This window comes from Gopherus flavomarginatus, chromosome 10 (genome assembly GCF_025201925.1).
Source record: "Gopherus flavomarginatus isolate rGopFla2 chromosome 10, rGopFla2.mat.asm, whole genome shotgun sequence".
NCBI lineage: Eukaryota > Metazoa > Chordata > Testudines > Testudinidae > Gopherus > Gopherus flavomarginatus.
In genome coordinates, this window is record NC_066626.1 from 30,025,445 (window position 1) to 30,049,133 (window position 23,689).

Below are 23,689 nucleotides of genomic sequence, written 5' to 3' on the forward strand. Positions count from 1 at the left end.
GAGTGGTGGCAGACTTTAGGCAGTGATCACATCCAGCAACTGGGAAAGTTTCTTGACGTAAATGCTTAAAAGTGAGCAGCTAAGGTCTTCCCCAGCAGATCACTCTCTTCTTGCATTTCAATAAAGAAGCCTCTCATTAGATGAGATAATGCTTCTCCTTGTTGTTGGGCATCCATTATTTCAGATGTCCGGGCTCATTAGTTCACAATTTAAGCATCAGGAGGACTTTTCCTGTTCAGAAGGTAGAGAAGATCAGTGTCATAGCTCAGTCCTTCTTGAAGAGAAGAGGGTTGGATTTTTTATTCCAGTTTTCATCGCACTCTCTTCTGCTTTCTGACAATTTCCATTTTTGTTCTCCCTTAACATCTAATGTGCCGTTAGCATTCTTAACCACAAGAAAATTCAGGAACAGTGGGTTCATAGCCTATGAGAAAAGCAGGGCCGGCTCCAGGCCCCAGCGCGCCAAGCGTGCGCTTGGGGCAGCATGCCGCGGGGGGCACTCTGCCGCTTGCCAGGAGGGCGGCAGGCGGCTCCGGTGGACCTCCCACAGGCTCGCCTGTGGAGGGTCCGCTGGTCCTGCAGCTCCGGTGGAGCATCCGCAGGCACACCTGCAGGAGGTCCACCGGAGCCGCGGGACCGGCGAGCGGCAGAGCCCCCCCCCGCGGCGTGCCGCCATGCTTGGGGCGGCGAAATGGCTAGAGCCGGTCCTGGAGAAAAGTGAGCCTGGGCATCTGCCAAAGAAAATGCGGGCAGTCAATGTTAGTGTGTCAAACGTGTAGCATCACAGTGCCCATAATGGAATTGTAACCTTAGGATCTGGTTCTTCAAATGGATCCATGCACCCACATGGGGGTCCACTGACCTCAGTGAGGCTGTATATGAATCATTAAGTACAGTAGGACTAGGTACCTGATTTAAGAGACTGCAGTAGGATTATTATTCCCTAGGCTTCTGCTCTGTTATTTCTCCCTATGTTATATTCAAATACTGAGAGTGTTATTGAAAGATACTATCGATCCGAGTTCCTACTATGTATGTTTTGTTTTGCTCTGTTTACAGGTGAAAATTAACAGCACAGAAATGTTCAAGTTTGTGCCTATCTCAGCTGAAAGCAATTGTCATAATTCAGAAACTATTTTTGCATTTTTCAAGTGTGTTGTTCAAATCATTTGGCAATCAGAGGCATCTAAAGAAGCTGTCATAAACATAAACCAATATGGAGAGAATGTGTGTTTCACAGTCCAACCCTACAAGAAAGTACCCTACACCGTGAGTGTACAACGAAACAGTAAGTAGAGTGATGCTTTCCATTCATCCAATGAATGGGCTGGATAATATTGCCAACATTATTGCCTGAATAGTGCATTCTGAGTTGTAAGTTACCATAATGGAACAGCTGAGACATGTCTGATAATATTTGTACAATTAAAATCACCCAGATGAATTAGCCTAAAATGCTGTTCTTTGGATTTTCAGTGGTGGATAGGAAACTCATCCTTTTGTTCTTGGCTGGTGTCTTTCTGTTCCATTTTGCAAACGCCTTGAGTAGGTAAGTATTAGCCCCTTTATCTTGGTATTCTTTCCAGAGTCGTTGTGTTCTTGGTGTGTCCCTATTCATGCATTGTCTTCTCTATTTATTTGTATAGCTCAATGATCCCAAGCAACTGTTTGTTTTTTTAAAAATGAAATAAGAAAAATGTATGTAAACTATCATAATAACATAGCCATGAAGAGGAGAGATGTAATGTAAAGATTTGTCACTTGTGTGGCTTTGTTAGGGCTTCCCAGATCCTGGCTCCTAGCACTTGTGGGTTTACAAGGACTGCACTTGGGATTCTCCCTATGAGCAAGTGAGCAAAGAGTAAGCAGAGCCATCACCTCCCTCCGAATGAACCAATGAATCCTGGGGGGTGCTGCATAAAGGGAGGTTGCAGATTTCCCACCCCCAGAGTGTGGGAATCTTAAGGAGGCACTGTGTGTCAAATGAGGTCATCTGGGCCTCACTGTGTCTACTGCCCCCCGCCTCCACCTCACCCTAGAAACATGATAAACAAAAGTGGAACTGCGGTGTTTTCACTGTTGAGATTTTTAGATACGGAAAAGTAAATAAAAGCTGAAATAAGGAAAAGGCAATGAGATGATTTTTAATTCTCACAACTCTAGTAATCTAATGCTGTTTGTTTTTTAAAGAGTACTGGGTCCTCAGCTCCCTTGAGTTCACACTCAGCCCAGCAGAGGAGCTGGCTGGGACCTAATGTGACTCTTGTGTAACTTAAGAGCCACTCTAAGTTCTGCCAGCTGCCTTCATCCCACAAGGTCATCTGGGCATCATTCAGGGAATGCCATACACTGCCCCTCATCCTCCCACAGACCTCTTGCCACCCTAACACAGGGGTTGGGGATGAACAGGCAACATACAGCCATCTGTAACACCCAAAGATTCCTCTGTCAGGGAATTCTCAGCTGCTTCTTTATGGGAGTTTTCTGGCTGCCTCGTTCTGCCTCCGCAGTGCAAAGCAGATGAAGCCAGAGCTGACAATCTGTGTGATTAAGTGCAGCATTACACTTTTTGGTACTTCCAAACCAGTTGAAACTCAGTAAAAGGTTTTTACAGTGTCCCCCACCTTGCTGTTCCCTAACAGGAGTGCTATGTTCTATTACTCTGCTGGAGTGGCATTGGGTGTTCTTGCTACGCTAGTCTTTCTCCTGTTGACACTTAAAAGATTTATTCCAAAGGTAGGTGTACCATGTGGAAAACAAAATAGCAAATAGCAAGTCTGGAGCCAGATTCTGATCTCTCATTGGTTTTAAGACAGAGTAACTCCATTGACATTGATGGGGGTTTACTTCAGTGTAAAACCAATGTACCTAAGATTAGAATCAGGCCCTAGATAGACTACCCTCCAAAGTCTGAAATCAACAGTTACGTTTGCTGATGTGCAATGACGAGCATTTATTCTGAAACCATAATTACAGGAGTGTGATTTTAGTCTCTCAGCTCAATTTGCTTATGTCATGAGTCAACAAATCAGTCAAAATGAAACCATAAGTTTTGTGGCAGTTGTAACCTTGACTTTATTTTTCATATCCAGTAGCAAAATTTTCTCATGAAGGCGGGGCTGAATCTTATGCCACCCTCCCCCCCAGATGCCTTGGTCTCTATAAAACATGTCAGAGTTAAGTATTAATTATTATTATTATAATACTGAGACATGATACAGCTTCAAGAAGTTTGGACAAAAATCCCATGCAGTGGCTCCTCTTCACCTCACTTATCTTGAGACTTCAAAGCATGATATAGCAGGGTTAACAAGTGAATCAGCTCGTAAGCTCTTCAGTACAGATAGTGCGTATGTGTGTGAAATCCCTAGCCCACTGTGTCCCAATCCTGATTGGGACCTGGGGATGCTACCATCATATAAATAATAAACCACAAGCTAGCTGGTTCACTAACTATTTTCTTTTACTCCCAGCACAGCACCTTTGGGATTTTAATGAGTGGCTGTTGGATGTCCTCTCTCTACTTTATTTACTGTTTGCAAGGGGAAATGAAGTGGCTGTGGTCTGAATATAGAAACTACTTACTGGGTAAGAGAATGAGCAGAAATGTACAGCGGGCAAGTTTTTGTTAAGAGGTCAGAATGAACAGTTTGTAAGAAGTGCGTCTGATTTAATATTTTTCTCTCATGAACGTGAGGTGTGGGAAGATTGTGAAGGGTCCTAATCCATTCAAACGAGCATTTATTCTCATTAGATCCTTAAATAGGGAGTTTGATGTTGGTTTGTAGAGGCATGAAGAAGAGGGAACATTTTGCCCATCTTATGTTTCCAGTCATTTCCATTTCAAACCCACTATGGAAGCAAAGAGGGCGGTGGTTGTGGGAGAAGATAGCTACAATCTCCTCTCTGTCTGGAGTTTGCAGTGGGGGTTGTGCTGCCTGGAAAGCACTGGGAGATGCAGCTAGGGTGCACTTATTCTTATAGCATTTCCCCCTGCTGGCCTGGGGGAGAGAGATTGGGATACAAGCTTGTAACTTGGTTCTCCCCACTTGCTCTAGCAGTACAGAGCACTGCTCTTAGGCCACTATGCCAGCCCCCTATGCTCTGTGCCTGTTAATATTCACTAACTGCTTTCAACTCAGTTGAATACAATATCGTTTTGAATTATTATGTTTATGTTGACTCACCTTTGCTTTGGTGACAACCCTGAAGCACACAGAGAAAAGTGAGAAAAATTGTTCTTGCAGAATTGCCAGCTTGGCTGAAACAAAGAAGTACAGTGCTGAATAAGCATGGACTCCTTTGGATGCATATCCAAACTGAAGCTCCAGACCTTTCAGCATTCGCTCTTCACCAATTAGGAGGGGAAGCATGGCTTGACCACGTGCTTTTAGCATGAGTGAAATTAATTTGATACACATACTGTATTTGCAAGCCTATCAGCTTCATTTACAACATTTTATTTGAAAATAAATACTGACTTATTGTTAGTATGGAGCCTAATCCATGCATATGTTTACACAAGTATTGAGGTATAATTAGGACCTTTCAGCAATGCAGTTGCACACCATTCCTGCAATTGCACATACAGGTGAATTAAACTGATCATTTTAATGACCATTAAATTCTGACATGTAATTGTATTGCTAATGGTGTTTTAGAATGCCTACTGCCTTGGATAAGCATTGTAAGTTACGATTTAAATCTAAATAAACAAACATACAGGATATTTTGGCACATAGATAGCCAGTTATGCCTTTAACTTGCCATCTGCACATGCAGATACAGTTTATGTATGCAGTCATCATAATTACATACTGAAGTCCAGTGTGCCACTGCATGCATTTTTTTGCATATGTATTTTAAATATCAGGCCCTTCACGTTCCCAAAGTACATAGTAGACAGCATGAGGAGTAACAGTGAGATTTGCTGTGTGGCAGTTTTAAGCTGTCAGTCTACCATTAAAGTTAATTCTTTGTATCATTCTATATATGGCATTTTTTTCTGCTTTCACAGGGTATTTTCTGACTGTTGGATTTATCAGCTTTGTGGTTTGTTACAAGCATGGACCACTTACCAATGAGCGAAGCATAACCCTCTTGACGTGGACATTACAATTAATAGCCTTTGTCTTGATTTATTTTGGTGTCACCATCCCACAGGTTGCATATGCAGTAATAGCTATCATCCTCTGTTCAAAAGGCCTGTGCTATCCCCTTGGCATGGTCTCTTTTGTGGGCAGGTTGGTATCCATTTTCTGAACATATAAGTCACTGTATTATAAGGTAATATTAAAAGGTTAATAACAAAACCCACATAAAATGACAATTATCTGTCAGTTACTAATCCTAGTACATATTCTTACTTAATGAATACTTACATTAGAGACAAGGCTCGAAACCCCAATGCATAAAAATTTAATAATTCTTAATGCAGGAGTTTTAAGCATGGATCTTGCTGTATAGAGAACTGTGACTGTAACCTTCATAAATACACATTGAACAGCTTTTCTGCAGCATCTGGTAACTGATGGCTTTTCATTCGATTGATTGATTAGACTGCAGTGACAACATCATGGTTTAATAGGTCTGACAGGACTTTGATTTTTAACAAGAATTACCTGCAGATTCCTATGGGACAAAACACTTACCACAAGATGACATGAGATATTGACATTAGGATACTCTGATAAAACTGTAGGTTAATTGGTCATCACTGTCAACGGTAGAGTTCAGGGGTGAACTCCTACCCCTATTGAAGTCAATGGGAGTTTGCTAGTGACTTCAATAGACCCAGGTTTTCACCCCCGACATCCTTATTTTACTCTTACCAGGCCCCAACACTACACTGAGCTCAATAGGGGCAGAAACCTGGACCTGCATGGAACCCACTCTATAGAAGTGGGGCTGTGTGCCGGAGCTGGGGTCCACTCATATGGAGCTGCTTCCAGGATGGAGAACATAGTTTGGAACACTTTTCAATCATGTTTTTGGGTTTCCTGTATATGCTGTGTAGCCACATGGGAACAAGCTTCTGTTTGCTATTGTCCTGTGAATTTGAAATATGTTTTATCATGTCAACAGTAACACACAAATGATGATTCTAAAGGCAGTCCCAACTTGTTACACTGAATTAAGGAGTCTACGGGCAGTCAAAGGCTGAAGCTGTTTTTACAACGAACCACAGCAACTTTAAAAATTATTACTTATATTTTCTATGCTTTACCACCACTTGGTTTTTAAAAACCATTTTAATATTTCTTTGCCTTCCCCTACAAGCTTGGGTAAGTGGTGGGTTTGGGGGGTTTTAGCACAACTTGTCATTTGACAAACAAGGATTTTTCTACCCCAGCTGAAAAGAACAAACCTGCTTTAAACAGCATCATGTAAGAACATTTATCTGATGTAAGTGGTGCTCAGCTCCCTCTGACGTCAATGGGAAAAGCACCAGTTTAAGCCAGTGCTGAATGTAGCCAGAATATACCTTAATATAAGTACATACTCTGACATATCAAAGTGTCTTTGTTTCTGTGCTGACCCCTGGCATGATTTCAGTTTTTGTTTTTACTGCTCCTGCAGAGCCAAGAGAGAGGTACAATATAATATGAAAAATCTCTTTCAGAAAGGAAGTTTTTGATGGGTTTTACAAACAGTACATTTTACATTTATTTGTTTGTTACTTAATTCTACAGAACAAACCTTGATGGTTTGATAAAAATGATCACAGAGGAAGCAAACTGCATAATTCAGTTTAGTAGGCATCTGTACATACTGCTGATAATCTGATCTCCTAGTAAGCTCTAGAACCTGGTCCCATTGAGCCCACTGGGAGCTTTGTCACTGACTTCAGTGGCATCAGGATTTGACCCTTACCACACAAACAATGACAGACAAGAGCCTCAATCCATTTTCCATTGTCCCGAGGGGAGAGGGAGTAAGTCAAACACAGCTGGCTAGTGCAGGTACATTTATATAGAGTTTAAACTCTGTTTATGGGCATCCAGCCCTTGCTCATCTTAACTCGAAAGTTACCACAACAAAAATTGAAAGCAGTCAGTAGAAGGGAACAGAACATAGCACACTGTCTAAGTGATATCTAAATACATTATAAATTACTATGCAGAATCATAACAGCTACATCAGATTATCAATATTTTTGTCATACTACTCAGCTGTGTAATTTTAAGGCACAAATAAACAATATGAACAACTTGCAAAAGATTTTAAGAGCACTGTTCCTCTGCAAAGTTCCAAGCGCACACTGGGCCTGATTTTCTGCCCCATCGTCCCTGTGTGCCTATTTTGCATGTGCAAATCCCTGTTGCACCTGCAAATGGCTAGATAAGCATCCATTTATTAGTTTCCATTAGGGTTCTCTGTGTATATAAAGGACCTTTTGAAAGTCAGTGGGACTTTGCATTGATTTCAGTGAATTTGGATCCAACCCAAATGAGACAGGCAAATATACATGGACCTTGGGAATGAAAATCAGGCTCATTATGTTGGACTTTTAACGTAGCTATTTGCCTGTCCCTCATGCAAAGGCAAGATGATCTTATGCTGTTCCCTTAATAGTAGATGCCAGAAAGAAAGAAAAGGTCATAGTGATGTGGGGAGCAATGTATTTGTAACATGTGAATTCCATGTGCAATAGATTTGAAAATACGAATTGTGTTTCTTTTTGTTTTAGAAAAGTCAAGAATTTTTTTAAATCAAAGAAACTAGTGTTTCAGCTTCTTACTGAAGAGGAATACAGGGAGCAGGGGGAAACAGAGACTGTGAAAGCCTTGGAGGAGCTACGCTCATTCTGCAGGAGTCCAGATTTCTCATCCTGGTTAGCAGTGTCCAAACTGCAGTCTCCTAAAAAGTAAGAAAAACTCTCATCTCTTAAAATTGAATGTATTTTATAGGCACTGTTACATAGAAGAGCCAAATACTCCTTAAAGCAGCACAATTTATAGGCCTGATCCTGCCAACACTCAATCGAACATGTAACTTTGTTCACGTGAATAGACCTGTTGGTGTCCCAGGGCACAGATCTTGCAGCTTAAAGGGCTAAGGTGGCTTGAAGGGACATCTGTGCCCTTCTGGTCCTGGGCTGCTCTGGGGCTGCAGGGTGCTCTCAGCTAATTTAGACAGACCTGGGAGCCTCTCTAAGTTATGGCAGCCCAGAATCTCTGCAGTGATGCCTGCAACCCTGTCCCGAAAGGATCTTCCCATTCCTGCTCCTGGTATACCTCCTACATTGGGGCTTGCAAAGGGGTCCTCAGAAAGCAACTGGATGGCTGTCCCCACAGTGCCTGCTTTGCTGGGAATCATCCCCTGGCTGGGTATAGAGCTATTAGGATCCTTCTGCTTCCTAGTCTTGTACATGGTGTAAAGGGGGCAGGGTAGGAGTGAGGATCTCACCCCAAATGCTGGCAGGATCTGGCCCAATAATCATAAGGTTCCACATTACCAAACAAACCCATTGGAGTGACAGCCAATGCATCTTTTTTTCATAGGCTGAGCACTGGTCTACATGACACAGGTCGACATAAGACATCTTATGTCGACCTAACTATGTCAGTGTACACACTACGTAGAATCATAGAATATCAGAAGGTCATCTAGTCCAACCCCCTGCTCAAAGCAGGACCTAATCCCCAACTAAATCATCCCAGCCAGGGCTTTGTCAAGCCTGACCTTAAAAACCTCTAAGGAAGGAGATTTCATCACCTCCCTAGGTAACCCATTCCAGTGCTTCACCACCCTCCTAGTGAAAAAGTTTTTCCTAATATCCAACCTAAACCTCCCCCACTGCAACTTGAGACCATTATGCCTTGTTCTGTCATCAGGTACCACTGAGAACAGTCTAGATCCATCCTCTTTGGAACCCCTTTCAGGTAGTTGAAAGTAGCTATCAAATCCCCACTCACTCTTCTCTTCTGCAGAATAAATAATCCCAGTTCCCTCAGCATCTCCTCATAAATCATGTGCTCCAGCCCCCTAATAATTTTTGTTGCCCTCTGCTGGACTCTCCAATTTTTTCACATCCTTCTTGTAGTGGGTGGCCCAAAACTGGACACAGTACTCCAGATTAGGCCTCACCAATGCCAAATAGAGGGCAATGATCACATCCCTCGATCTGCTGGCAATACTCCTACTTATACAGCCCAAAATGCCGTTAGCCTTCTGGGCAACAAGGGCACACTGCTGATCATATCCAGCTTCTCCTCCATTGTAACCGCTAGGTCCTTGTCTGCAGAACTGCTGCCTAGCCACTCGGTCTCTAGTCTGTAGCAGTGCATGGGATTCTTCCATCCTAAGTGCAGGATTCTGCACTTGTCCTTGTTGAACCTCATCAGATTTATTTGGGCCCAATCCTCTAATTTGTGTAGGTCCCTCTGTATCCTATCCCTACCCACCAGTGTATCTACCACTCCTCCCAGTTTAGTGTCATCTGCAAACTTGCTGAGAGTGCAGTCCACACCATCCTCCAGATCATTAATGAAGATATTGAACAAAACCAGCCCCAGGACCAACCATTGGGGCACCCCGCTTGATACCGGCTGCCAACTAGACATGGAGCCATTGATCACTACCTGTTGAGCCTGACGATCTAGCCAGCTTTCTATCCACCTTATAGCCTTGTGCCCTCCGATGTAAGTGCCCTACTACACCAACATATCACCTCCACCTCCATGAGAGGCATAGGAGAGCTTATGTTGGTGTAGTTAGGGCAATGCAGCGTCCATGTAGGCACTGTATTACTTGCATTGGCTGTTGGCTGTCATTCTCCAGGCTCCCTGTTCAGAGGTGAGCTGCCCTTGGGCTCCTGGCTGGGAGCCTGGCTGCTCTGAGGCTCCCAGCTCCGTGCTGGGAGTCCATGAGGCTGCCAGCATGGAGGCAGGAGCTGTGGGGCGGTGAGCAGGGAACAGAGAGTGGAGAGGGGAGGAGGGAGCTGGCAGGGAGCCAGGAGCCTATGGGGCAGCTGGGCTCCTGGAGGGGAGCAGCAGGTGGAGCTGAGAGACCAGGCTCTCAGCTCCCCACACTGCCCCTCTTCAGTCAGTAGAAGCACTCCACAAACTGAAGGAGGGTTGTGTGGATATGAACCACCACAATAATTACTGCAGTGGCTATAAAAGGGGCAGAGTAGGAGTGAAGATCTAATACTGTATTTATTGTAGACATGCCCTGAAATAGGACTAAGAGTGCTGTGGAAATAGCATGCTTTGCCCCTGGGAATCTGAGTGGATGGAGAGACTGTGTCTGGAACAGTTCAACAGAGACACCGCTAGCAAATTAGAATAATGATGGTGGGCTATAAAGGAGAGTCCATATAAAATGGGGGCTGGCAGCCAGAGGAGTTAGGGACATAAGACTCATCAGAATTCCAACATGCTTATCTGAAAACCAAAATTAGAACTGTAAAATATTAGCAGCAGGGCTCTAGGTATTAAGCAGCCGCAGAACTCACCCTCGCCCCTAAATTGTGCTTCAGAATTTAAAGCGCCATCAGCTTGGAATTTAATCTATCAAAACTGAGTTCAAAGGAGTTTCGGGAATGGGAACTGCACTTGCACTTGGCTTCCCATGACACTTTCTGTAGTCAGGTTTTTGTAGTTTTCAAAAATGTCTGTCTCGCTTATTACCATGGAAAAATTCATCCCAAGCAAAGGGAAAACTAACTGGTTATGTGCAACTGCTGCCAAATATACAAAGTAAATAAAGTGAGAAGAGATATTTTTTCTCCAATCACTTTTAGTTATTCTCAGGAATTATTTGCAACAATAGTATGTAAAAAGAGTCTGGCAGAAGTCTGATTCTTAAGTTGACCATGTCTCTAAGCTTTTATTAAAGAATAATTATATTTCTTCCCCTTATGGTAACAAAGAAAACCTACCAAATGAAACCAAAGCAATGATGTCTGCCCGAGTCTGAAGTACATTTGTAAGAAGAATGAACAGCCCTCTTCAACTCAGTGAAGTTCTAGCTCACAAATATTATGACAATGATATGAATATTAACATTAACTATTTAACTGGTGATCACTTTAACAGAGCTCTTTTCACTAATGTGCTTTTCTTACAACCCTTCACCAAAAGTTCAGGCACCAGAAGTCCCCCACTTTCCAAAAACCTCCAGCATCCCCTCTGACTTCTGCAGTGCAGCTGTCCTTCATCAAAGCAAGATTGGCAGCATTTCAAAATGCATGGGCCAGTGTCAAATAAATGGAATATAAGCTCTCAAATAGTACACCGAATATTACTGTACTATTTGTTTCCATGTTTTATTCAATGAATCCTCCATTTTGGAGTTTACCTGGAGCTGCTGCAGAAATTCCAGCCTGTCACACCAGAGCGCCATAGAGAGCAGGGATCCTGCTGCAGAGTTTAAGCCCCGTTGCTGCAGAATCTACAGGGACTGGCTGTATGCGAGGCTGTAGTGCAGGAACTCATGGGTGTTGAGCTCTTGCACTGGTTTCTGTCAGGTATAGAGTATCAGCACTTCTTGAATTCAAATAAAGGACTATGTAAATTACTGGGGTTCTCTCTCAAGTTTTCCACAGACATTAATGAATCCTCATAACATTCTTGGGAAAAAAGTATTATTAGCCCCACTTTGCTAATTGAGAAACTGAAACTGAGAGAAGGCATGTGGCCTACATAGGTCTATACCGCGAGCAGTAAGAGTTGGAAACACAGGTCAGATGTGCCTGGCTCAGTCACTATGCCCTACTCGCTCTCTGAGGAACCAAAGTTACTTTTTTAAAGCATGAAGCAAAGACTGAAAACATTTGAAAGAAGGATGAGGAAGGAAAACAGCTGAGCTGACAACATTCAGTACTCGATGCTGCCCTTTACGATTTACCTTCTTGTGTGTGTGAATCCTTAGCTCAGGCTTAAACTCCAGCATGCCATGGGGGCACGATTCCTGCTTTGAATGCTGTCTAGACACATACCCAAAACATGCAGGTCTCTGCTCCAAGTCAGCTTTAATTGGCAGCATTCTGTGTATTTGGTTTTCTTTCTGTCTGATCCTTACCCCTTTTTAAATCTGGCAGATTTGCAAACTTTATTTTGGGATCTCCCCACGTGTCACCTGCAGAAGTGAACGCATATGATGAGCTATATGGCATTGGAGGCTCCTTCTTGGAACAGCAGCTCTTTAGCATAGAGCCAGAGCCAGAGCAGAACCGACTAGCTAGTTCCATTCAGGAGGATGATTATGAAGATGAAAATGAAATGCAGGAACAAAACGAAAGTGAAAATGTTTCACAGTCCAACAGTATTGGATTATTCTGAACCATTTGGAAAATCCCCTGTAAGGGAAGAAAATGAAATCAAGTTGGAAAGGAAGGCTTCCTGGGCTAAATGCGTGCTGTCTCGGAGAGCCCTACTTCTGACTTGGCTGTAGAGGGAAACCAACATTCTTTGAAGGATTTATTCCCGCTTCACTGTTCAAAACAGTAGTAAGTTGCTTGGTTTCTTAAGTGAATGTTACACTCATGTAGTTGGTATTTTGTTACCTCCCCTATTTATTTGCAGGGCAGGTACCAGGCAGCTGCAGTGCAAATTTGCCCCACCACTGTGCCTCAACTCCCTTGAAGAGACTGTTCTCTTTCCATGCCCTCAGTGCTCGGAGTGCCAGATGAAGAGGAAGTTATTTATGATGCACTTTTACTAAGTGCTCTATCTGCTAATAAATTCTTTTCAACTCCTTTCCTAAGGTATCTTGCTTACCGCTTTGATCCCTCCACTGGGTTCATCTCACCTTCCACGAGTTTTAAGTTCCTCACTCCTCTCCTTGAGAGCCCTGCACAACTGTGCTCCTCTGCTTTCACTGCTCTTCCCTTAGCCTTTCTACTCTAGCCAAGCCACACACCTAGCCCCCACCATAGTTGTTTCCTCTCCTACTCATCTCTGCCCTCTTCATTGTGGCCCCCTGTGCCAAGGGCCCTCCACCTGATCCAGTTCTCCATCTCTTCCTCTGGGAAATGTGTTTTCCCCAGTGTATTCTTATTCTTCCTTTCAGCCTCAGTCTTCCTCCACAACTAACAAAACCCCAAACCTAAACAAAACCTCACCATTCCAGCCCAAGTGTGCTCAGTAAAGGCCACATAGCCTGGGCCTGTATTAGCTGCTCCAAGGAGTCTCCCTCAGTGCAGATACCTGGGGTAAGGATGGCCAGGGAGAAGCTGAAGCACCCATAAGTAGCCCCGGTGTCCTGGGAATTCACCAGCTTTGGTCATGGGTCCTGCTGCTCATTTCACGATTGGGAAGAAACCTTGCCCCCAGGACCACAAGCAGGGAGGAAGTGCTGGATGATCCTCTTGGAGATCTCCTGACCATGTGGCCTTCTCCAAGGTTTACCTCAGGAGGTGAGGATCTTACCCTGGCAAGAAAATAATTACAGTCAACTGCCAACATCCATACGAGAATAGGAGATGCCATCTGTGTGGGTATCTATCCTCCCCTTACCTCTGTACAAATGGAATCTCCCTCTCTGTTGTCCTTTAGACTGTGTCCCTTACCCCTCACTTTTCATACACACTGTGTCCCATTAACCCCACTAAGTATCTCCTCGTAGGAGAGCGGGGGCCATCATTTCTCCCCTCAGCTGCCACTCCAAACCCTCCAGGAACTGTCCCATTCCAACATTCACCTCTTCTAAAAGGTGTCACTCTGCAGAACAGGCTGCGCTGTGTTTGAAGCAAGGCTGGCTCAGTGGGCACACTCAAAAGGATAGTTCCCCTTTGCTGGTGAACATGCTTGGAGATGTCTCAGTTGCTAGTCTTCGGCGGGACCCAAATACCATAAAACGGTGCTAAAAAGAAACAGCTTACTATATACATAGGTGCCTCCTTACACTGAAAAGTCATCAGAGCTTGCCTTATATTAGTACTTCCTAGAGAGAATTATAGGGAGACTCCAGGAGGCTCTAGAGTTTAAATTAAAATTTTAAAATGAGAATTTTTCTGTTTTTCAGTAAAGAGAAGCCTAACACTTAAACACCATTAGACCATCTCGCTCATTCAGGAAGACAAGCGCATTCTATAGCCATACAGAGGCGTGAGAGAAGATGAGCCCTACTTATTAAACTTATAAACCAAACTGGGACCACGCTTATGTTAGCAGCAAGAGGGCTCTACTGAACAAGTCTCTAATTGTCACCAATAAAATACGGGGGGAAGGCTGCTAGATTCACGGCCACATCTCTCCATCCCAATCCTGGCATCATATTGGGCTTGCTTTGGTGCTTTCTACTACTTGCAAGATAAACGCAACACATTAGTAGATACATTCACCAAACAGTGGTCAGAACCACAGGAGAGGTGGATAAAGTCCAAGATCTTTGGCTGCCTTGCAGAGGGGTGGATCGCTCCTTTAGCACAATGGCCTTACATGGCTGGAGGAGGTTTATGTTACACCTGCATAGTTGAAGCGAAGTACTTGAAATGTATTGTTATAAATATCTGGCCCGTCAAGGAAAGGCAATGTAGCATGACACATTTCAGACTCTCTGCACCATACTGAAGTCAAGGATTTTCAACCACAGTGCTCAGGGAGCTGAAGGTTCATAGTCATGATTTTTTGTTTTTAAAGGGACATATCTTGTCCCATTTAAACCTAGGCAACCCCCTTGAGCTTTATGAAACAAAGCAGCTAATAGACTGGTGGTGATGCCCCTCTACGAGTATATTATCCTTGCTAAGAAATGTAATACCCCTTTAAGGGACAGGCTGGAACCTACAGCTGGGATAGCCCGAGGTGTAATCAAGGAGACCCTGCTCCACCCTAGGGCTGGGCTATATAAACAGAAAAGAAACTGAGCAAGAGAGAGGGAAGTAGAAACTGTGCAGGTGATAGCAAGTGTTTGTTGTTTTCTCTCAGGCTAGTCAGTGTCCTGGAGCCTAACTAGAGGCTTTGTTTATGGATTTAAATTTAGGAGTTGAAACAGGTTCTGAGGTGAGGCCCTTATGGGTGGGTTTTAATTAAATTACTCCTGTCCTGAAGCCTTGATAAAAGAGAACTTTTCTTTGTTAGTGTGTGTAAGCTCCCCTCCGGGTGTTAAAGCAAACCTATTGCCCCCCGTCAGGGGAAATTAAGGGGGGGCACTGCTGCAGTACCACACTGAGCCACAAGATGATGTATAGGGACTGCCTGCACCTCCACAATGATGCAGTCACATAGCTCGGTATTAACATTAATATGTTCACTGAGGGGAAAAAACATAATTCAATACAATTGAATTTTTCCTGCGCTTTATCTGTTTTCTGGATATTTTTAGTAGATGATCAAGTAGGGTGGCTGCTTCAAACACCTTGCTCCGCACCCCCAGGAGAGAAGAGCAACAGCAGCCTGAATGTTTTAATGCCTAGCTCAAAAAGAACAGTAAAACAAAACTTTAAAGCCTCCAAATATCGCTAAGATCATGAACTCTGAGGATTTACGAATGTTTATCTATGTACTTATACATACATGTACTTATACTCACCCCCCCCCCCGCCCCATCAGTTTCTGAGCACTTTACAAAACACTGAAATTTATCCTCATGGCATTCCTGTGAGACAGGTCGGTACTATCCCCATTTTAGAGGAGCACTGCGACAGAGTTGAAAGTGACATCCCAAGATCACATACTAAGTCTTTGTGAGAGCAGAACCCAGATCTCCTAAGCCCCAGACCTGTGCCTTTACCACTAGAGCATCCTTCCTTCCTTAACAAAGGCTTGTATACTATTTTATCCTCTGCTTCATTTATTTTTTTCAACAATTTCAGGTTTTGGAAATACATGAATTTCATGTACAGTGCACTCGACATACTACACCTCTACCCTGATATAACACAAATTTGGATATAACGCGGTAAAGCAATGCTCCAGGGGGGAGGGGCTCTGTACTCTGGCAGATCAAAGCAAGTACAAAATAAAGCGGTTTCACCTATAACACAGTAAGATTTTTTGGCTCCCGAGGACAGCGTTATATCGGGGTAGAGGTGTATGCTGAGCCAAGCTTTTAATTAAAAATATTTTTCAGCTAGCAACGTTTGCTTGGTTCATTTTAACCACTTTATGAAAACAGTACACGTCACAAAGAGCAGTCAGACAGGTGGGTGCACCTGTCCTTCGGGGGGAGGTTGAGGTCCTTTGGTCTTGTACTTCACAACATATCTAAAGGGTACAGTTCCCCTGCACTCCCCTGCTGCTTCAAAGAGGTGTTTCTCTATTTTTCTCCAACCCCCAGAGAAGTGTTTGCATAGAGCAAAATCTTCCCAAGCCTCTCCATGGCCACAGAAGAGCCAAACCTCAGCAGAACTACGGTGTGGTGATAGTAAGATGTACGGTTGAAGAGGAGGAACGTAAGAATGGCCTTACTGGGTCAGACCAATGGTCCGTCTAGCCTAGTATCCTGACTTCTGACAGCAGCCAATGCCAGGTGCTTCAGAGGGAATGAACAGAACAGGCAATCATCAAGTGATCCATCCGTCATCGCCCATTCCCAGCTTCTGGTTGGGTTTTGTAGGCGGTTTTCCCCTTAATGAGTTTGGAAAAATCTACCAATTCCTAAGGTCTCCCCCTTCTGCTGCTCCCACATGCCCCACAAATTAGCAGTCAAAAGAAAAAAGCAAATTAAATTTGTTCTGTCAAGATAAACTTCACTGTGCTGACAAACATTGCTACTGGATACACTGGTGCAAATATATTCATTTAGTTAGGAATTCGCAGTTAAGTGGACTAGAACTAGACTTTGAAGATAGCCCCAATAAACCCATTTAAGCAGCCAAGATACAAATATTCAGAAAGTTATGAAAATGTGGTTACAAGTGGCAGCTGAGACTACTTTCTACTTTATCTCTTGGCCTGCAATAAAAAGAACTTGCATAACTCAAACCACACTCATCCATCTATGCTGGGCTGTTTGGGATGCACTGACCCCTTACAGATCATCCCACTACTGGCTTTCCATTACCATGAGCCTTGGGTGATTTGCTCCTACATTCTGCTCCCACTCACAAACAGATTTTGATTTGAGATACTGATTTGCCTTTCACCTCATATACATTAAGGCAACGCAAAATCTTTCATGAGAGAACCTTGCCAAAGCTGTTTAGGATTGATTTCTTTTAACTCAGATTTATCATCAGGTATGTGGCCAATATGTGATTATACAAAATGGGAAATTTAATTAAAAATATTCAGACAGGTTCTTTTAAACACATTATAGATATTTTATATTTTTTCTTACTGCACTTTTACAATTTTCACAAATATCAAAATCCATGTGTACATGTTCATTTTGCAACAGGGAATGAATGTACAGTTCCAAAAGAGCAGGCATTTCAAAACACAATTTGGAAGTGTAAACACAATATGTAAGATCTCCTCCTCAGTATAGGTGCTGTTCAGTAGAAGTTGACGTAATAGCATATTGCATTAACTCTGTATAAATGTTTTCGCTTAACTGAGAAGATTTAACACCTTTAGCCTGTCACCCATTCAATTCTCCATTCCCAAAACGTTATACAAACATACAATAAATACATTTCTGATTTTAAAGGACACTTCAACGAGTCATGAGAATTTACAGTACAGTACATTTAAGTTCAAGTGCAAAACATAACTAGTGGCTAGTTATTAACATTTATTTGTACTCTCTTTGTGGTGCTGGTCCCAGGCACCAATGTGTGCACTCTACCTCAGCCCCATAGGCCTTGATAAGGCATGTGTAAGGATAGCAGGGGAGGCTTTAGTTCATTCAACTGGGGATCAAAGGGTCTGGAATTTCCACCCACTGCTTCATTCTAAACCACCATCCTTCTCTTTCTCCCTCACACCCAGCTGTATCATGCCACAGACTGTGCACTGCCGTCAAGTGAGGCAGCAAGGAAGCCTGTTGAACATGTGTCTGATTCCAGGACAGGGTGAGCACCTGCAGTTCTTAGTCACTTCAATGGAAGCTACATGGGCTCAGCCCCTCTAAGGATCAATTCACGGATGTGAGACACTGGGCCAAACACTATCCTAACTTACACCCCATGCCAGCCCATTGATTTCAACCTTGAACCCAAGTTTTTCTCTCAGCAACAATCTGTGTTATGAACCAGCCAGTGGGCTGGCTACAGTTAACATCGAAAAGCATGACTAGACATAACTCTCAATCTTCCAGTGTCTGACACTATCTGTGTAAAACAAGTCTCTAAACATACGGTCATTTAGTCATATTGGTTTATTTTGGAGGCTTTTGCTCATTGAAACTCCTGTTAACAGTATCTCCCCCTCCCTACCCCCAAACATTATGATTTATAGGCAATTCCCTCCCCAGGCACTTGAAGCTCTTATCTTCTATACATAACCACAGTAGGAACGCTTAGTTCAACAATATTTAATATGATGAAATTAAAAATAAAAAGAGGTTTTCAGTGGATACTCTCAATCAATCTCAAACTGCCCAATCTTGATCGAGGTCTGTGGTCTTTAGGGTGACCAGATGAGAGGGAGAAAATATCAGGACACATATTGGGGGGGAGGGGCGAGGGGTGTCCGCCGGCAGAGAAAGAGAAAAAGAAAAAGCCGAGTGCTGCCGGCGGAGCAGCCAAAAAAAAAAAAAAAAAAAAAAAGGGAGTGCTGCCAGCGGAATGAAGTATCTAGGACAAATACCTAATATTGGGATGTCTGGTCACCCTAGTAGTCTTGGGCGTATCATCAAACCTAAAATTATACACACATGCATTTAGCAAACACCCTGTTTAGTGAAGGGCTGTATGCATACTGAGTTGATTTAACCTCACCTCCATTTGGTTCTTTCGAAAATGCCCTTTTCAAAAATGTATGCCTTGCCAAACTAAACCTACCTCTCAGAAGAGCGTTAATGGCAGCTTTACTATTCAAAGATTCCACTCGGTGTCACTTAATCCATCACCACATTATAAAAACATTCTTGCTGAAGCTATTCACGGTTTTTGAGAAGTCATTGCAAAAGACTAGGCTGTGCCTTTATTTATGTATTTACTTTGTCCAGTGTCTCTTAGTTGTTTAACTTTTTCAGGGAAATGCAATTTTTCTCCAGAAAAGAAAGACCATAGTGTTTTCTCTTCCAGTTTAGTTTCTCTGTGGGAAAAAATTAAATTTAAACTAACTGATCAAATAGGGGAAATTATATCCAGTGACTTAGTGTTTTTTCTTCACATTACACAACTGTCAGTATAAGCTCCCCTTTCTCTACAGATTGCAAAGAATCTCATAACATTTGACCAAACTTTAGCAAAGCAACTGAGAATTTCTAAGGCAGTGACATTCAGTCCCATTTCCTCTGCCAAGCCTTCCAGACCCTTAGCTTCCCCATGCAATGTTGCTACTGTATATTGTCATATGAATGGTTTTAAATATTTAAAAGCTTGTGCTGCTGCATCATGTGATTGGTCTGATTTCAAGATGTGCTGAGCACCTGTAGTTCCTAGTCACATAAGGTGAAGGGCTCTTTTGAGCTCTTGTTCAACCATTTCCCAGCAGAGCAGCACGATTTCATGCAGTGGGTTTGATAAGACGAACTTAGTGCCCTGCAGCAGCAAATGGAGCATTACTGACAAAGGGAAGCTGATCCAACACTAGGGGGCTCTGGGTCAGTTTGGGAGTTGAGTGTCGCTGCAGGTATTGAATAATCTCTGGATTCATCAGTTTCTCTCAGATTTGGGGGTTGTTCTGTTGGACTGGCTGCTGGAGTACTCTGATTCTCACTGGTTTTCTAAAGAGAGAGAAAACACATGCAAATGTCAGTGCATACTCTCATTACATAACCCTATGGGAAAATGCATTCAGAGATACTGGAAAAGTGTTCTTGCACTGCATGCATGCAACATAGCAAGTGAACACAAAGCAGGAAAGCAGTAAGATAGTAATGTTATCTACATATGAATGTAACAACAAGCAGAAAACTTACCTTCCATTTTTTTTCCTAACTGCACTTCCACAAGAAGCATGCAAAAAACAAACTCGCTATGTTTTAAGACAAAAACTATGAATAGTCGTCTACTGTATACAGACAACAATAATCATTATGGCTGCATTGTTTGCTAAAACATACTTCATGCTCCCTTCTGCAAATCCGCCTATATTTCCTTAACATTTTTTCTAAGTAAGATATTTCTCAAAGCCACTGAGTGACAGCACTTTTGCAGTAAAAGCACATCAATTTCATCCAATTTACTTAGCAATAGGCCTTTTCTTAGTAATAACGGTTAGGTCAGTGATTCAAGCAGGCAATTCTCTGGTTCAGTCAAGAAGAAAATAGTTGAGAACAATTTTCTGAAAGGCTCAGTGCACATTTTTAAAAGCTTTCCCAGATTATGTGATCTTATTTTAAAGACAAATGCTAGCTGCACTCCCTGAGGGCCAAAGACAAAAAAAGTCTTGTACAATATTAGTACTACAACATCTTCTAACCTCACGATTTATCTTGGAAGATTTGTTTTGTATCAAGTAATTAGAGTGGTGAGCATGCGCCTTTCCTTGAAGGATTACTATAAGCAAGCAGTAATGTGAAATGAAGAACCAAAGTTTTTCTGTCATTAATCCCCTTTTCTATGCCCCAAGTTTCTCCTCCAAATGACCAACTGTCAAATTAATTCTTTAGGAATGCCATTTAAAATGTTTAACAAGATAGCTAGGCAGCCTTTTCTGGGTTTAGTATTTTGTTAAGTTCAGGCTAAAAGAATAAGGTGAAATAAAGCAACAGCAATGCATAGGGAGTTTTTTTTTTAATTTTTAGAATTAAAATGTGGGTGTGTTCTGTAAAAGTAGGCAATTTCTCCAAGGAGCTGAAATGATTAAATATATCTCTAGCTTCATGCGTTGAGATGCATCATGCGTGCATCTTCAAATGAAGGGTGTAGAATATTGCTTAATTCTGGGTCTACACTAGTTTTTAAATACCAAAATTTTACATACAATACAGTGGGAAAAGAAGCTATGCTTTGCAGGCGCTTAAGTGTCTTGTCGTGGTAGGGCTGAATGCTCTTTGGCCATCTTTTATTCACAATCTGGAAGACAGAGATCATGGAAACCGGCCAGTTGCAGAACAGCAGACTGCCCTGATACAAGTGCAACCAGCCAGGGGAGGGAGGAAACATTAAGAGTCATATTTAGCCTAACTTTAAAATTTGGATTTGGTTGAGCAAGAAATAGAGATTTTGATGTTTGACCCTACAAACACAGGCCTTAATGAGAGACAGTGCGGAATTGCATAGGTGCAAAGAGATACCAATGCAGACCCAACTGCAGGATTGGGGCCTTAATAAAACTATCCCATGGAAACAATTTTCTCCCAACAAAAATTCGTTGTTCCCATAAATACTAACAATCCTATCTAAGGAATAGTCCTGAATTCTATCAGTCACGTGGAGTAGATAATGCGATGCCCAAAATTTAATAGTATTAATAAAAAGGCTCCATGAATAGCTGCATGAAGTTATGAGAAGGTGAAAGAGGTTATTAAGAGAACATGTTCCTGAAGATGGCAGGGAGTTATAGGAGGCAATAAAAGACTTGAGAGCCTTTCATAATTGCTCAAGTCATTTACTGAGAGCATCTCCAAAACTATGAACATTTGTTGATTCTCTCTCCTAGAGCTTACCACAAACAACAAACCAGTTTTCTTGCCCTGGGAGGTATGGCAGATTCTGTGTGACTGCCATTCTCCAATTTGCAATTGATGCGACCGACAGGGCCGGGCTTATATTAATAACTGCTTAAGAGAAGACTGATGAAAAACGGCTTGGGCGAGTGGCATGTGTAGAGAGTGTAACACAAACAGCATTGTGTCAATGAGGATTTCATTGTAATTCAAAAGGAGACATTTGATTTTTCCAAGATGTGTGTGTCTGAAATTCTTCTTGTACAGTATAAACAGACATTCTAGAGTCTTTCAATATAGATGCTCACTCTCTCTGAGGCATGCAAGTTAGTCTCATTAAAGCTAATGGAAGCTCAGCATGCAAATTGAGAAGGGAATATATGCATAGGGCTGTTTACAAGAATATAGGCCAATGGGGGAGGAGGGAGACAGCTGGTGAAGTTGGAATTTCTTCAAACATTGCTTTGGTACATCTGCAAAGTCATGTCCAAAATCATCACCTTCCAGAGGTAGGACAGGTGGAAATGACATTTGGGTGCATATGGGATGTCAAATATGTATGGGGGAAGCTGCACCACTCCTCCCCCAGGCAGACAGGAGAAACAGGAAGTTTATTACCCCCAGTGTTTTAAAAACGAGATTGACAGCAGCAGCACAAGTTTCCCTACATTGCCTCACCAACCACCACTGTGCTCCAACTCCGTTCTGGAGGGAGCACCCCAAAAGATCGGATGATAGTCCAGTCTCTGAGTCCGTCCAGTCCTTGGCCCTTCTGCCAAGATTCCTAATTAGGGTGCTGGGGGATTCTGTAATGTGAACACTGGAAAACAACAACTCATTTCACACAGGCCACAGAACACTCTCAAGTTGTAGACACTTTCAGTCACCACAAGCCCAGGCCAAGCTAAAGCGGGTGAAGGGCTTCATATTTCATTACTAATTCGCTGGGGTGCCCATTTCCACCATATTTTGGATGTTTGGCAAGTCTGACTCCCCCCATGCCTCCAGGCTAATCTCTAAAAGGAAACATTTAATTAAAATGGAAAAAAAAAAAGACAGGCATGGTACACCTTAATAATTATGCAACTTTGTTAATGCTCACCCTGAAGCCACAAAAGTTCTGCAAGTACACAAACGTGTTCAAACTAATATGAAAACACTGTAATATAGAGGCAATTCCAGTATATCCCACTTGTCATGACAAAGGGGAAGAGAAGAAAGTGGAAATTAGACTATAAGATCTGCTCAAATGAATTACTGAACACTCCCCCCGTATCATACACATGCAGCAACTGTGTTTGTTACTATCATTCAACTATTGCTTTACATGATTCCAAGTTTCTGATATACTGATGAAGAATGTTTGCCAGGTATTAATAATTTTTTGGTGCTGTAGATTACATTTGGTCTTAAAACCTTCAGCAGGCTATTTTTAGGTTAACATTAATGGTGGTACGAACATCATGTATTAAGAGCGGGTTACCTGCAAAGGCTGGTTTTCAGGCATCAGATTGCTTTTAGACAGCTGTACCATCTCCTTTATTTGATAGACAGCATAAGCCAGAGTAACCCAAGGAGAAGAACTGATCCCCCACGCAGGCTTGTTCACATCTTCTTGTTCTTCTTGGTGCTTCGTTTTCTTGGGAGGAAGTCTGGGCTCAGTTCGAGGCATGATATCTTCTGACTGTTGATGTATGAGGTCAATGGTTGCTATGGGAACAGGGCTGGAAGGCACTGGGATCCTTTCTGCCAGCATTGTCTTCTCTGAAGTATAGGGCAACATAATCATCAATGAAGTCAGTGATCATTACAAGGAAACTGAGAATCAAAGCACTGAACATGAATCTACACAAACATGCTTTGCAACACACTAAGAATTACTCTGTTCCCTAACTATGATTCAAGGACCTCTTGATACCAACTAGCAGTGGGTACAGGGATTCCTCTGGGCTCACCAAAAGAATGTCATGTAAAGTCTCTAATGAAAGCCCGTGTCACACTGGTCATCAAATAATCATTGTGAGATGTATGTATGGAAAATATGCGGAGTTATGCATCTACACTAAAAATTGTTCTT

At 42.6% G+C, this 23,689-nt stretch overlaps 3 protein-coding genes across 14 annotated transcripts in view; 1 reads left to right on the forward strand and 2 right to left on the reverse strand.

The window, feature by feature from the left end:
- NAB1 (NGFI-A binding protein 1) overlaps nucleotides 1–23,689 on the reverse strand; it is a 314,417-nt gene that overhangs the window by 81,436 nt on the left and 209,292 nt on the right. The gene's annotated exons all lie outside the window — the stretch shown is intronic.
- Nucleotides 1–23,689, forward strand: part of NEMP2 (nuclear envelope integral membrane protein 2) — a 66,452-nt gene that overhangs the window by 4,275 nt on the left and 38,488 nt on the right. Inside the window, exons 3-10 of one of the 6 annotated variants that reach the window (XR_007768337.1) lie at nucleotides 1,060–1,288; nucleotides 1,477–1,549; nucleotides 2,643–2,736; nucleotides 3,474–3,588; nucleotides 5,018–5,243; nucleotides 7,691–7,867; nucleotides 12,047–12,454; nucleotides 12,531–12,706. Coding sequence is in view for 5 of the 6 variants with exons in the window: in XM_050916374.1 (XP_050772331.1) it covers nucleotides 1,060–1,288; nucleotides 1,477–1,549; nucleotides 2,643–2,736; nucleotides 3,474–3,588; nucleotides 5,018–5,243; nucleotides 7,691–7,867; nucleotides 12,047–12,287 (1,155 nt within the window). In the remaining variant the exon portion in view is untranslated. Of the gene's footprint in view, nucleotides 1–1,059; nucleotides 1,289–1,476; nucleotides 1,550–2,642; nucleotides 2,737–3,473; nucleotides 3,589–5,017; nucleotides 5,244–7,690; nucleotides 7,868–12,046; nucleotides 12,707–23,689 lie in introns of those variants that run through there. The other 5 variants (XM_050916377.1, XM_050916375.1, XM_050916374.1 and 2 more) reach the window with 5 other exon arrangements.
- Nucleotides 18,585–23,689, reverse strand: part of MFSD6 (major facilitator superfamily domain containing 6) — a 49,877-nt gene continuing 44,772 nt past the window's right edge. For 2 of the 7 annotated variants that reach the window (XM_050916347.1, XM_050916348.1), the window contains 3 exons: nucleotides 23,096–23,376; nucleotides 20,933–21,019; nucleotides 18,585–19,725 (listed from right to left, as the gene is read on the reverse strand). In XM_050916347.1, the coding sequence (XP_050772304.1) occupies nucleotides 19,561–19,725; nucleotides 20,933–21,019; nucleotides 23,096–23,376 (533 nt within the window). In that variant the 3' untranslated portion in view covers nucleotides 18,585–19,560. Of the gene's footprint in view, nucleotides 19,726–19,920; nucleotides 22,433–23,095; nucleotides 23,377–23,689 lie in introns of those variants that run through there. The other 5 variants (XM_050916351.1, XM_050916353.1, XR_007768336.1 and 2 more) reach the window with 5 other exon arrangements.